The 15492-nt window shown below is 44.6% G+C and overlaps 1 protein-coding gene across 1 annotated transcript in view; it reads right to left on the bottom strand.

Annotated features, from left to right (window-relative positions):
* Window positions 1-15492, bottom strand: part of SH3RF3 (SH3 domain containing ring finger 3) — a 232232-nt gene that overhangs the window by 71626 nt on the left and 145114 nt on the right. The window contains exons 2-3 of the mRNA XM_068679318.1: window positions 12032-12307; window positions 4993-5088 (exon numbers count right to left, since the gene is read on the bottom strand). Coding sequence (XP_068535419.1) covers window positions 4993-5088; window positions 12032-12307 — 372 coding nt within the window. The remainder of the gene's footprint in view (window positions 1-4992; window positions 5089-12031; window positions 12308-15492) is intronic.

A 15492-nucleotide genomic window follows, 5' to 3' on the forward strand; every position in this document is an offset into this window, starting at 1 on the left:
GCTGTGGGATAGGCTTCACTGCCTTCAGACTGGCTCTCTCATCTCCTCCTGGAACACTCAGTCTTCAGATTAACTTGACACACACACACTAAACTCTTCACTGTTTGCACTGACCTGGTGGCTAACTAAAGGTTACCCTCAGCAAAAGATGTAGTTACACAATTAAGGACAAATTGTGCTGGGAAGACGGGTTTCTGTGACACTATGCAGTGACCACAGCTAAGATCCTGGAAAAGGTGCTTGGGTACCCTTGTATGGAGTGAGCTGTTCTTACTGATCAGTAGAACCAGTGGTACTGTACAAAGCTGTTAAGAGGGGTGCTCTGCACTTGCAAAGCTCATTTTGGAATGAAAAACCATTGTTTTCTTTAAGAAATGCATTTGATTTTGGATTATTTTTTTCCCTTTGTCTGCACTCCTTCTGAACACTGACTGACAAGATCTTTTTTCCCCTGGATCTCATGGGACTCTTCTGTATCCATGCTGCGGGGCACTGAGACCATCGGGTTTGTCAGTTCTCTTCCTCCCTCTTTCTCCTAGACCTCCTTTCCACCTTTTCCTGTTTCTGACTGTGAAGAACAGAAGATCTCCACTATGCTGCTTCACCGCTCTGTAAAAAGCCTTTAAAAACTCTCAATATTACTTAATCACAGCTTTCAGTGCCCCTGCTGTCATAAAACATTATAACAATGGGCTGGCACTTCATCAATTGTAATATGCTGATATTACAGTCACAGCCGTGCTCCACGTAATTGCCCTGCTCTAGCACGGACTCCTAAGGTTTCTCGATCTCGAGCAATGCCTCTCTGCCCTGGGGGCTGCAGGCAGAGTTTCGGGTCTAGCAGCTCTGCTTTCTGAAGTTACAGTTACTGACCATCCATCCGAGCAGGATTTGGCCTCTCACATACTAGGCGTGCCCTCAAATTTCCTTCCCACACACTTGAATCTATTAGGACACCCTGGATTCTTCATTATTCCCAATTTTATACAGAACGGCACTACACTTACAACTTCCAAACAGAGATAATAGCAGTTATTAAGAATGAACGAGCTAGCTTGAAGACAGTACAATAAAAGAAATCTTGTTAGGACTTTGAGCTCCTTACAGGTCCTACACACTTCCCAGCAAGAAGATGACTTCAGACTATGGAAATTATTAATAAGATGCTTATTTCCAGGCAGAAGGCACCTTGAGAATCATTTTGATTGTTTTGTTTTTGTTTTTTTTCTGTAGCCAAATTAAAACATAAATTATCATCCCAGATGACTTCTACTGGACATGAAGAATGGCAACAAACTAAGAAAAAAATTGGTGTAAACTCTCCCTGACCACATCTTGTGTGTGACTCACTCTGTAAAAGTCGCCATAGTGAGCTGCAAATATTTATTGCTCATGCTATTGTAGCTTCTCTGACTGTAGGACACAGATGACACTGCAGAGACAGGAAAAAGGCTCTTTGCAGGGAGCTCTTAGGCACAGCAGGCCTGCAAGCATCCTTGCTGGACACTTTTGAGGAGCAAAGCATAAAGAAATATGTGTGAAATATGGCTGCTTGGACAACCATACATAAGGCTGAGATACGGACTTTCTAAAACACTGCCGGGAGCAGATTTATTCTGGTATCTTTGTCCAGTGTTTTGTGCCATTGCTTTGTGACACCACAGTCTTGCTCTGGAAATTGTCCTCCCAGGCACAGAAACTCAGCATCCATGAGCAACCAGAGTGGTTTTTGGAGCTCTGGCTGCTGTGGCAAGGGCAAGTGCCCTTGTTTGGGCTCCCTCTGGAGTGCACAGCTTTGGATGCCAGGCAAAATCCCACACACTTTGGCTGATAAACTTGCACAAGTAAAAGGCTACTGTGTGAGTTAAACTTTGCTTATTCTGCACATTTTGCCAAGATGTTGAAAACCGCTTAATGGACTTGGACAGTCTCAGGGAGTGTTTTTAGATGGAAGTACTACTTGTTTAATGGATTTATTTCATAAACATTGGCATTGAGATTTTCAAAACTTCTTTGGGATTTGGCCTGCTGCTTCCCCTTAATTTTTAATGTAAAGTAACATCTGAACCTGGCAACAGTGAAATAACCATAAAACTCCACTAGCTGCACAAGCCCATTTCATACTCGGAACAAGGCCTCCATCCAACAGGATGTGGATGAAATAAGGGGCTGATGCTTATGTCTGGAGGATCTTTTCCCTTTGGCTTTACAAATCATGGCACAAGTATTATGTCCGTATCATCCAAGTGTCTCATTTGAAAACTTTAATACTACCAATTTCAAATTTATGCAGATGAAATATGTGTGTGCATGTTATGCAAATATATGCATAAAGGTACATAGTTGTACTTATTTTATATACAAATGTGTCTGTATATGAATGTCTATGCATACACACATTCCTAAGTGCATTCTTCTCTCGTGGTGCTGGGTGCCTTGCTGTTGGCATTTCTTTAGAAACTTCCAGTATTGATCTTCTGACTCTATACAGCCTTTCCTCCTATTCCTTCGTGGCCGCCTGGGACAAGCTAGTGCATTGAGAACTTCAGTGAGACAACACTGCACTTGTTCCCAGCAGGCTGCTCCTCTGAGGTTCCCAGACCTTCATCCTACAGGAGCAGTAATTAAAGAGAACAGATACCTAAGGGTGGGAGAGGGATCAGGATGCTGTATGGTGTGTAGGCAGCGCAAGCACTTGCAGCCTGCATGCGAGACTAGAGCTGGGGAAAGGTGGCTCTGTGCAACAGTGCCTGGCTGGCAGAGGTCCCCTCTTCGCTCTTTCTGTAGCAAAGTTCAGGACAGTCACCTTGTACCCTCAGGAACTTGAAAGAAAAGGGAAAAAAGGATGGAATCTGGGAGAAATCCTGGTTCTCTGATTTAATCACAACAAACTGAAGAGGTCTTTACATGCTCAGAGTAGAAGAAAACTAGTCATTAACTTATGGGCGGCAGCTGGTTTCCCAATAACGGCTCCTACACATTCTGGTTTTAATATCATTGTTCTTGTCAACTGTGGGAATGCAATGTGTATTAATGATGGTTTATTCCAAATTGGTCATTGTCAGAGTTAATAATTAGGTAGTCAGGCACTAATTATCTCTGTTTTGTCTCAAGTCATTAACTAAGAAATCTGGAGAAGCGATTTTGGAGGCAGGCATCAGAGCTGCATGTAGTAGGGCTGAGGCGGGCTCTGCTGTGCCCACACAAGAGATGCTTCACCCTGGAGAGCCGCACCAGCCTACATTGATGCAGCTGTGTGGCTTTGGGATTGCTGAGCCTCCGGTGCAGAGTGGCAGCACCTCAGTAAAATAGAAACACATGTGGTGCCCATCAGCTCTTTGCATGCATGGTTCATCTGTGAGGGAGGAAAGTTCTCTATAAGCGCTCAAAGAGCAGAGAAGCTCCAACAGGGCCACTGTGATGGCACCCTAAGCTCTTCCCCTGACCCTCTGGCTGGATGAGAACCATCAGGAGGACACGTAGCAGTGGGAAGAAGTGACAGGACAGCTGTGCTTAGAGGACATGAGGTCAAAGTGTTTACTCCACAAGATGTCTTGTGTGGAAATGACTTATGGAAAGTGCTCAGGACAAAGAATTCTCTCTCTCAGAGACTTCAAACACAACTGAACTGTGAAAGACAGGCTGGTGACCTAGTGGGGTTCCCCTGGGCTCCACTTTAGGGCCAGTTCTTTTCAATGTTTTCATAAATGATCTGGACAGGACTTGAATGCCTACTAAATTTACAGATGATACTAAATTAGGAGGAACTTTTCACTCCCTTGTGGGTAGAGATTCTGCACCTGGGCTGGAGAAACCTTGAATACATGTATAGACTGTGGGACAAGAGGCTAGAGAGCAGCCTCTTGTCTGCTCTGGCTGACAGCAAGTTGAACATGAGCCAGCAGTGTGCCCTGGCAGTCAAAAGGGCCAACTGTACCCATGGGTGCATCAAGCGTGGCAATGCTAGCTGGTCAAGGGAAAGGATTGTCCTGCTCTGCTCTGTGCTGGTGCGGCCTCACCTCTAGTACTGGGTGCAGTACTGGGTGCCACAGTGTATGGACATAAAACTGTTAGAGAGTGTCCAAAGGAGAACTATAAAGATAGTGACAGGTCTGGAGGGGAAGACGCATGAGGAGCAGCTGAGGTGACTTGGTTTGCTCAGCCCCGAGCAGAGCAGGCTGAGGGGAGGCCTCATGGCGGCCTGCAGCTCCCTCACGAGGGGAGCGGAGGGGCAGGCGCTGAGCTCTGCTCTCTGGGGACAGCGACAGGACCCGAGGGAACGGCATGGAGCTGGGACAGGGGAGGGTCAGGCTGGGGGTTAGGGAAAGGGTCTGCACCCAGAGGGTGGTCGGGCACTGGGACAGGCTGCTCAGGGCAGTGGTCATGGCACCGAGCCTGCCAGAGTTCAAGAAGTGTTTAGACAATTCTCTCAGACATCTGGTTTGGTTTTTGGGTGGTCCTGTGTGGAGCCAGGAGTTGGACTCGATGGTCCTTATGGGTCCTTTCCAACCTGGGATATCCTATGATTCTAAGACAACCTTCCAAAAATAATCCTACAAAACAAAACAAAACAAAACCCGCTGCTCATGTGGCACTTCCAGGCCCTTCAAAGGGCTCTTTTTCTGGGGCATGGCTGAGACTGTGGAGGTGCTTCCAACCCACCAGCAGCCCCTGCCTCTCCTTGGGTATGTGCAAGATGCCTTACTGTGGTCGTCCTCTCCCATTTCCCATACACGTTGAGGAGATGACACCAGAAATGCTGGGTGAAAAGTCTTCAGCAGTTCCTGGTGTGTTTTTCTAGCTGCTCCAAATTGAATTGACTGAGACAAATGTATTCTCAGTGCCTTAGGGCAGAGCACCAAAAAATTCAGTTATTGTGGTATATTTTGTCCTTCTCATGCAAGGATTTCCAAGGTTATCCTTCCCTTGTGGGTGCAAAAATAAATGGAGGATGTGCACAGAAGCCCACACCTCCACCTGTCATGAGCTTACCTCAACATAGAGAATAGGGAAAATGCCAATCTTGTCGCCCAGCATTCCTTCTGCCCAGTTGTCATCTACCCTCCTGATGACCGTCAAGATTTCATCCTAAAATCAAAAATATACAAAATACATCATTGAATTTTTTTCCACTGGATAAATTCCAGGTTTTATAGTTAGATGTAGAAATGTTCCCTGAGTCCTGGACCCAGCATCCTACCCCATGCATCCCAACCACAGAGCACTGTGTCCTGTAGCTCATGCCAGCTGCCAGCAGCTCCAGGTGCATATACACAGCAGTAGGAACAGGTAACTCCTGTCTTCACTGCAGTTGTTTCTAATCCGAAGGAGAAAACGCTCCAGCATAAAGCTGTGCATCCCAGTGCCTACCATGACACTTGGCTGCTGCAGAAGGAAATTCAGTGGGAAATCCCAGCAGAGCACAAGTAGACCTGGAAACCTTTTCAGCAAGAAACATGGTATAGCGCAAGGTGCCCAGCAACTATCTTTCACTGCTGGTGCACTGAATGTCAGTTTTCATTAAAAATAAATAAATCAGAAGGTGAAAATGCAGAGCAAGTAAAAAAGCAAGTATAACAGTATAAAAAATGAGTTGCATTCAACTGTTGGATCAGCTTCAGTTTCGATACAAGTTAGTTTGGTAAAGCCAATGGCGTTATAATATTATAGTTAATTCAAGATATATTGCCAAAAATCATAGCAGAAGATAAACTTTGATTATAAAGCAGATTAAGAAAAGCGTTGGTAAAGAAGACTTATACTGTACAAAGTTTCTTTTGATAGACTAAAACCCAAAACATACCAGTCATTACAAAAGCCCACATGACTAGAAACAAACCCTGAGTGTTTCCAGTTTGTGTGGTTTAACCCATCGATAGACCTGTGCCGTCACATCTGCGTGCTCAGTTTGCCACACCAAGCAAGGCCTTGACCTAGCACCACTTTTTACAGCTGCTGCTGCAGGCAGCCCTCTCTGTGGAGCATCACCTGCATGCCCAGGTCCCACTGAGACTTTCCTGTATCCGTAGGAAAGGAGTGGGCTGAGAGAAGCTGTGAAGCCAAGTTTGCTGATATGCCACTCATTCTCTCATGGCATCCAAGCCTCCTCCGTTTCTGTGCAGAAATTTGTAAGATAGAAAAAATCATTTTCCTCCAGAAAGCTGAGACAGAGTTCCCCGCCTTTCTCGCTTTATTTTCACCACTCAACCTAGGAAAATAAAAGCACACGTATACATATGGCACACAGTCCTCTGCATAACAAGTTATCCATGTTAACTGCTGAGGTGAGGGGAGATTTATTTTTTTGCAGATAACTCTCAAACAGGAGAAAAAAACAAACAAACAAAATAAAACAAACAACAAACTAACTTCTGATCCAAGCTGTTCAGACCATGAACTTAAATTGATAGAAAATGCTCAGAACAGCGAGGTGACGTACTTTGCTGTTTTGAGAACGTGTGCATTTTGAACATGTACACTTTCAAATAGTTTAAATGTTTCCTTTGAATTATTCATCTGAATGATCCATTTGGGGAAAGCTAAGAGAAACAGCCACAGACTGAACCTTCAGCTATTTATTACAGCTGGAAGGATGCAAAAAGAATTTGTGCATTTAATTTCCTGAAGAGAAGAATAGCATTCCCTTCCAAAGCTGTGTCTGCACGGACCATTTTTGATCTGTGTAAAGAACTGACAGTTATATGTCTCTGCAAAGTTTCCACATGCTCTTACAAAAGACCGATTATCATAAATTTAGAATCTAGGTAAAGAGGGTAAATAAAGAAAATAAAAGACTTCACTGCTTCAAGAAGCTGCTATGAGAGTTTCTACTGCCTATATTTGTTCAGCTATTTTCGTAACGTACTTTTTATAAAACCGAAAGCATGATGAGCCTACGCTTTCACTATATGTGTATATATACATATGTATCTCTTATGTGTGCTTGTGTATGGGTATATATGCACACACACATGTAAGATAAGAAACTGAGAATTTTTTTTTTTTAACTGTAAAAGCCCTGAAGCCCTCGATTAGCCTTCATGTTAAAGGACCTGTGCAATCTTTGTCCATGGGGCACGCTGGACAGGCACATGGCAGAAGAGGTGGATCCTGCTGGTCCTGCACAAGGATGGGGCAGGGAAGAGGGACCTTTGAAGGTCCCTTCCAGCTTTACTTTCTACAGACTTATAAAATCTGGAAGCATTTCCATACCCTGATTTTAGTTTGGCTCTGCCAAGTCTGGCTGTTGAATGTGGCCATATATGAGAAAATCAGATCGTCGCACGTAATGAGATATACTGACATTCAAAATGTGCATCTTTGTGGGAGAGCAAAGTGCAAATCCTTGAGAATGCTTTCCATTACAGAATTCATTTTCAGAAGGGTGTTGAAAATCTGTAAGAATTACAGCAAAGCCTGAAACATCTCTCGACATTCTTTATTAATAGAAAGTTTCTTTGAATTCACAGCCCACGACATCATTCTACACACTGGGCTGGCAAAAGCTCCAGCATGAACTGTTTTAATGCCTTAAATTAGTTGGATGGCTGTGCTACCTATAAATTCCTAGAAAGGTTCCCTAAAGGATCATGAATAGTAAAGAGCCACAGATCTCTTGGCATACCACTTAAACTTTCTGAACTCCACGATTTCACATATACTAAATTGATTCCCAGGCAGCATAAGTGAATCCAAGCCTAAAGTCTCATTTCAAAAGCCGATGGTATCCACTGTAGGTTAACAAAGATAGCTCGTGCTCTTTTTATGCCTGTTCCTAAAGTCTCTCATTATTTGCTCCCTTTTACCTGCTGAAGTCTCTCCCTATTCACCAGCGTGGGGCAGCCCTGCTCCAGGCGCGTAGGACCTGCGCTTCCAGTTTTTAACATTATCCGAAAGGGAGGCAAAGATAAATCACTCAGAAAGCAATCCGACTGACAGCGAAATGAGCCCTTTTGCTGAGGAGACAGCGCAAAACTGTGTCCAACAACAGCCGTGACTCACAGCCTGATTTTTACTCTCGTCATTAACAGCCATTAACGGAGCGATACCAAGCAGATGTGTCTGCTGCTCTGCACGACGACAACCTCATCTCGAGCAGCAGGGAGATCCTGGCACTGGCAGGGTGGCACCGTGCAGTGCTCTATGCTCGTGCTGACCACTCTTGCCAGCTGGCGTGAGAGTCCCCGTTGCCATCTACCAGCATGACGGTCCCTCTGAAAAGCAAAGGCTGCTGGAGCTGCCTGCCAAGGGGCTGGGATGCTGCTCTGCAGCCAGGCACCAGTATGGGATGTGATAACTGTAAAAGTGGCAGGGCACTTGTTAACCAGCACTGTGGGCTGGGAGCATAAATGATGGGAAGTGAAGGAAATGGCTGATGGATTAGCAATAAGGCATGGGAAACAGTTTGTGCTACCTTGACAGGTCTGAAACTCGTCTGCCACAGGCACTCAGCCTCCAAAGTGCCACCTGAACTCCTCCACACAAATGTGGTCAAACACCAAAACAAAACCGGGCTGAATTTGGATTCTAAGGCTGGAGTAACTACATAGACAGACAGCAATGGGATTACTCCAGATTTGCATTGCTGTAGCTGAAATCCTTTTTGAACCAGAAATCCCAGCCCAAGGAAGGATGGGTCATTTTTTAAAACAAACAGCAGGAGCCCAGGTTCATACAGTGGTATCACCTGAGGAAACATTAGAAAGCTGTATTCAATGAGCATATCCCAAAGGTGTGCAGAGAGATGTCCTGTGGTGATAGCAAACATGCTAGTGAGAACCAGGAGCTGCCAGATTTAAATGGACCAGGGCTGGAGGCAGTCATTACAGAGAGCAACGTAGCTGCTTGGTTTGTCTGATCCCTGATAATCACTGAGGAAAACCACGTTAAGCTATAGATCCAGGGTGTTTTGTTTTCTTGCAGACACCAAAGAAGAGGGAACAGAGGCAGAACCCTCAGCCTTAACCTACAGCTAATTTGGGAGGGGGAACTAAGGGAGCAGTCCAAATGGTATAAGAAAATGGCAAGTTTGAGTTTTGTTTGTTGGCCTGAATGCTCAGGGTGCTGGTTGCTCTTTGCCTCCCGTTTTTAAACCTACAGCCACACATACAAAAGTGTTGTCATGGATTTATCTTTGGCCTTTTCTCTGTAGAGTGCTCTGCCTACAGGAGATGAGAATGGGTAAATGGTAGGACCCGCGGGAACAGGGTTAAGCTGAGGCAGGGGAAGTTTAGGCTTGACATAAGGAGGGGGTTCTTCACAGAGAGAGTGGTTGCACACTGGAACAGGCTCCCCAGGGAAGTGGTCACTGCACCGAGCCTGACTGAATTTAAGAAGAGATTGGACTGTGCACTTAGTCACATGGTCTGAACTTTTGGGTAGACCTATGCGGTGTCAAGAGTTGGACTTGATGATCCTTAAGGGTCCCTTCCAACTCAGGATATTCTATGATTCTATGATTCTATGGTAGAGGCCCTCTGCAGAGGATCAGCGTGCAGCAGATTTCATTTCCTTGCAGTCCACCTCTGGGACAACAGGACATCTAAATACTGAAAAAAGTACTAAGAGGAAAACCCAAATATCCTTCCTTTGTTTTCTTTTACTGCACTGACAGCTACTCTGCACAGTAACAAAGAGGATGAGAAAAAGCAAAGTCTAGCAAATGAGTAACAAAACAATGATACAGAAGGTGCCTATGTTTGATTTATCTTCTTACAGTTGCTCTTCAGAATAAAATTGTTCTTTATTGTATGTTTACGTATAAAATCCAATTTCTTCTTTATTGTATGTTTATATATAAAATCCAGTTATAAATGTCTGGCAGCATTAAATGAGATTTGGGACACCAACAGTTTACTCTGGTTTATATGAATGGTGACCTCATGCAACTTCTCCTACCTGAAAAAAGAGAAAATAGAGTAAATGAAATTGAGATCGTGTCCGACGTCTTCAGATGCAAACTGAGACATTCAAATGAGTACTACTCTGAGTGACAAATCGCATCTCCTGCAAGGCAGTGCTCGTGACTCTGTGCAGAGGAACTGACTGCATCAGCAGATGATCTGAAATCTGGGCTAAACAGGAACCTTCACCAGCACAGGTGACAGCTAAAATTAGCATTGAGAAAACCAATGAAAACATGACGGTAAAGTCCTGAGATGAAAAATAGATTATTCACTGTCAGAGAGAACAATAGGCAAGACATAAAAACAGTTACAAGGTGACAGTGCACGTAGTGGAAGGAAGAAAGCAGCAGCAGAACTGAAAGCAACCCCCCTTGGGGAAAACACAGGCGCCGGGGATAAAAGGATGCAGAGAGTAACAAGAGGGGCGAAAAAAAGGAAAATTGAGGGATGGAGACTAAAGCTACACAGCAGAAAGAAACTCTGCCTGTAGGAATGGTGTTGGACAGCCAAGAAAATGAGAACTATCCGTATAAAAAAGCAGTTACTGTAAAGGGGGGATACTTAGATACGGCATCAAACAGACCAGATACCAAAGTGGCTAAGAAAGGACCCGCTCAAACAAAAGAGACTGCAACTCTGCCATCCCGACTGAGTTGCTTGGATCAAGCAAGCGATGAATACCTCGGGCAGACAAGGAAGAGTGCTTCTCAGATAAACCTCCTCTGTACCTCTGGGCAAGGGAAACCACACGCCAGCAAATACACTTGCTGGTAGCATCTCAGAGGTAACTCCATGCTTTCTGTTAGTGCAGAGCTGCTACTTCCCACAAAGCAGCCCGTTTTCTCAGCTGAGTTTCACAGCTCAAATCAGTCCGGGTAGTGGCAGGGTCTGCAGTGTTTACAAGCAAACGCTTTGCTCGCTATAGAGCAAAAGTGCTTACAAATCTTCTCTTAAATAAATACGAGAAAGTGTACACTCTAGGAAATTGCATTCTGCTGAGAAATGTTGCACGAGTGGAAAAGATGTTCCATTTGGTGAGAAAATTATATGCTGCAAATAATTCATTCAGCTATAATAAGTAGCCTCAAAAGAGGAGGTCAGTAAAACCCCGGTGAAGGATATTTTTATCATCTATTTCATATTCATTTCCAGCATAACTGTTATTACTTTATGTGATACTATAACAACCACAGACAGCTGAAATAAAACAGAAAATGACAATAAGCAGGTTCTCCATGGCATTCAATGCCATAAATTAACATTAGGGGATATGCTTTATTTTACTATGGGTTTTTTGGTATCCATGAAGCCCCTCTGAGGTCATCACAAATTGCTAGGGAGGGGATGGGGAGGCAGGAAGGGAGGTGGGGGAGAAAGGGGAAACGTGACATTTTAAATCCAAAGGAAATGACAATATCTCAGTTTTCCCTCACTCCAAATGGAATTTATTAAACATTTCAGCTTTAAAAAAAAATACAACACACAGACTATTTCTTGAATGTCTGCTTTTTAATATGTTTGCGTTCTTGAAATAGGAAATGCTGTGATATACGATGATAGTGCATTTCAATTGCTAATTGCTATACGGTATGATGCAACGTACATTTTGAAGCTGAATGCCATTTTAAAACAAAATACTGAAGCATCTGATTCAATGAGGAACACTAAAGGACACATTTCCATCTGATTTTTTTTTCTGAAATTCGGTAGTTCCTGCATAACACTTTAATGCAGGTAAAATATATGCCTTTTAGACAGAAAAAATGTTCTCAGAAAGTGGGTATTACGTTCTACCTGTTGTGTTTTGTGTTAATTGTGTGATACCTGGCCCAAGCTATCTCCGTGGTGCGTCCTTCAGACAAAATGGGAGCAATTTTCAGAGGATGCTACCACAGGACTTGCTGGGGGCACTGCAGAGTGGGTTCTGCCCCTGTAGGGAGGAGGATTTGCGGGTCTGGAGATGTCGATGTTCTTCAGCACGTGGCATGAGGGGGAATCCCACTTGGCAAAGGAAATCCACCCCTGCCAGCTCCCAGCATCACCTTACTAGCTGCTAGCACCACGCGTGGCCCTTCAGTCCCTGCAGTAGCAGACTGTTAAAAAAAAACAAACACCCATTCCCCTACCTTGGTGAAGGTCAGGCAGTCCTTGTCCTGGTCTTTATCCTTTATCTCAAAATCGTAAAGTGCTTTGCCCTGAGGTGGAGCTTGCGGGAGGGGCTTGATGCACTGGATGTAGCTGGCGGGGAAGAAGCCATGGTTGCCATTGAGCTCCCCGTGGTACCAGTTCTCATCCACCTTCCTCCGCAGGATGATGATGTCCCCTTTGTTAAACTTGAGGTCGCCGGGCTCTTTCCCCTCATACGTATAGAGAGCTTTGCCATAGGGAAGCTGAGAAGCACTCTGGAAAAAAACAAAATACACAACAGCTTTAAGAAAACTCCAGCCAGAGACGGTTTCCTTTTCGAAGTCAGACCTTTTCGGAGCCAGACACAACCCAATTGCGACCAAACTACCCTGATGGCTGCAGCTCACTGCTACACAGCTCCAGACCCCAGACCCTACAGAAAAACGAGGATGTGTGTGGTAGCAGGACGGAGAAGGTGAGACACCAGAGCCAGCAGTGCGGTGGCGGAGAGGCTCGGCAGTCCTCCTGGAGCTCAGCTCAAACCCACAGCACCTCTCACACCATCGAGCACCTCCTGTCTGTTTGCACAGCGTGCTCTGGCAGCGGGATTTTGTGATGAAACAAGCAGAGCTTGGCATGCCTAGGGGTAACATTTCAGACGTTTTGACCTTCAGGGTTGCTTTGGTTTCTGCGGCACAGCAAGACAAACTAAACCAAACCAGCTTGAAGACTCGCAGGGTTTTGGAAGTTGGCAAGTCGAGAATTGTTCGCGGTGTTTGTTTGAGCGATTCCAAACACTTTGGAGTTTGAAGCTTTGAGTTCAGCTTCTGATTCTGAAACCAAATACCCTCACTTCTTGCAAAATCCCCAAGTCTCCTGCTGTTCACTGAGGGCTACTGTAAACAGTTATAATAGTCATTGTTGCTTATGAATTAACGTCCCTGGGGAGAAGTGGAATAGACAGAACGCATCAAATCTTTCTTTTAGAGCTAAAAACAGCTCTGAGGCCCTCACTCTCATTAAAAGAATGAAAGAAACTTTTAAAAATGACAGCACAAGCCTAAAAATTAAATACTTTGGTGCAACAGAAAACAGAAACCTATTCCGATGGAAACTACCCCATTGTGTGAAGAGCTCATGCCAGGGTTCACTTTGGCCTGGTGCAAGATCGTCTCACCCTGGCTGTGACTGCACGGAGGCTGTTTTGGGGGGACTGCCAGCTTACACAGCCCTTGCCTTGCCCTCCCTGGGGACTTGCTGCCCTTGCTGATGAATGTCACGGTGCAGGGAGGAGTGGTGGGGACAGGTAGCTCTGCAACTGGCAGAGTGACCCATGCTGCTGGGGGAAAAGTGCATAGCTGCATTACCCGGTGACATCTCTTATTTTATTTAGCTCGATCTGAGAGTCAGCTTGCCAGACTCAGCACAAATGTGTAGCAGCGTGTACAGCAGGGAACGGCAAAGGGGTTTTGTAAAGTCAGCCTTTCTCAAGCGTCTTTCATTCTGAGATGTGATCCCAAAAATGACATGCTTTTCTGCTCTCCCCTGCTCTGGTCACTGGCTGTGAGTAGGGTGCCCTACAGGGACAACGAAAAACTAAAAGGTATGTTCACTAAAACACGCTGGTATTTCCCAGGGTGTTTTTTGCACCTGTACTTCTGGATGATGCTCATATGCATAGGAAGAGTGATCTGATGCTTTCATGAGGGAGAAGGTGCAATGGCATGGCAGAAACACTCCATTTCTCCACCCCAACCAGAAAATGCAATGCTAGAAAATCTTTAAAGCTTTATTAGAGCAGCAAGCAGAGGGATTATCGGGCCCAGGTGGGAGAATTAAACAGATCTGGGGCAGTTTTTGTGCTCTACATCCTTACCGTCCTGCCAGAGGAGCAGAAGCAGCAGCACACCGTCTGCAGTGCCAGGTGCAGGGCAGGCACCACACTGATCAAAAAGGAAGTGTTTGGTCTTCATCCATGGGCATTAAATTACTCTTTGTATTAGGAAGGGATCAAATAGTTGTACAGGTTTGGGAACGGGTGTGCAACAGGTCTTCTTGCCTGTGTCAGCCACCGAGCCAGTCAGGTAGGCGCAGCCATAGGGAGCACTGCTTGTGCTGCCTGCATGAGGATTTGTTCTCTCAGATATGTCCCCAGCTGTCTCTGCTTTATTGTTCCTCTCATTTCCCTCTGTATTCTTTTTGCTTTTGGTGTGTACGAATGAAGGCACCCACTTAAAGACCAATATTTCGGAAGCACCTTCAAACATTACAAAAAGCAAAGAAGAAAAAAAAAAACACACAGAGAAAATCTACAGCCAGCTAACAAAACATGCATCAAACAGTCTCTGCCAAATCAGTGGCAGCATCCTACTGATATTTTTTCTCTCTGCCAGGATGGTTATTTCCCTTGACACCAAAGCTTTGCTTCTCTTCCCAGCATTTTAAAATTAGGCATACGATACCACCAAGCCGCTTAGGCCAAGGCATGGACTGCATTACCTATTTGAAACTATATAAAAAAAAAAAAAAAGCCGAAAGAAAGACTATGGAGCTTTGTAGTAATTTAGAAATAAAAGATTCATTGCCTTAACTCATGCTGGGAGAAGACAATTTATCAAGCACGGAGCAAGCCTTCTGCCAGGTGTGCGCTGAACCACTGCTGATCCAGGCGCGAGCCTGGCAAGCACGCTCCGGATCACCTGCCCAAGACGGGGCCTTCCTATACAGAGATCTCTGTAGCAAGCCAAGGTCAAATCGCTTTCTTTACTTTTTAACCCCTTTCTCTTCCCAAGCCTCATTTCTGCTGTGTTAAAAATTCACAGCCCCCAGAGGCACAGAAAAAGAAACCAGATTTTATTTGGACTCGCATGTCATCAATGAAATCCTCACGCAACGTGTGCTGGGCTCTTTATCTAATTAATTGAGCTGGCTGGAAAGTTATTCAGGTGCTTTTTTATTCCTTAACCTGATAAAAAAAAAAAAAAAAAAAGGCTTTTAAGGAAAGCAATCAAACTGCAGCACAACAATGTTGACCTGAAATCTGGCTTTGTGTTTTTTTTTTAGAAACCCTAATGGGGCATCCCAGGGAATTTGCAGTTTAGGTGCTCCTGTTGTTGTGTTCCTGTTTTCTTCTTTTTTCTATAGCCTTAGTTATGGACCATGTCATCTGGCTGGGGACTGTCCTGCACAGGCGAGGTCTGCACATATAAGGTAAGGAAACTACAGCTACCAGCGAGAAGGTACTTCTGAAATGAAATGCTTCCATTATCAGCCAAAGCTTTTCTAATTCGGAGCCACAGTTTTTAAAAAATAAAAAATAACTTGTCAAGTTTTTGTTTTTTTTTTCTTTTTAATAAAAATGTTGGTTAGTGAAAAAGACACCCTCCCATTGAAAAATAGCTATAATTGAGACTTTTCCCAGTCTTTCTGTAAGGTCACAAGTACTCATTTTGATTTACAC

Source organism: Anas acuta, chromosome 1 (assembly GCF_963932015.1).
Source record: "Anas acuta chromosome 1, bAnaAcu1.1, whole genome shotgun sequence".
In the NCBI taxonomy this organism is placed as follows: Eukaryota; Metazoa; Chordata; class Aves; order Anseriformes; family Anatidae; genus Anas; species Anas acuta.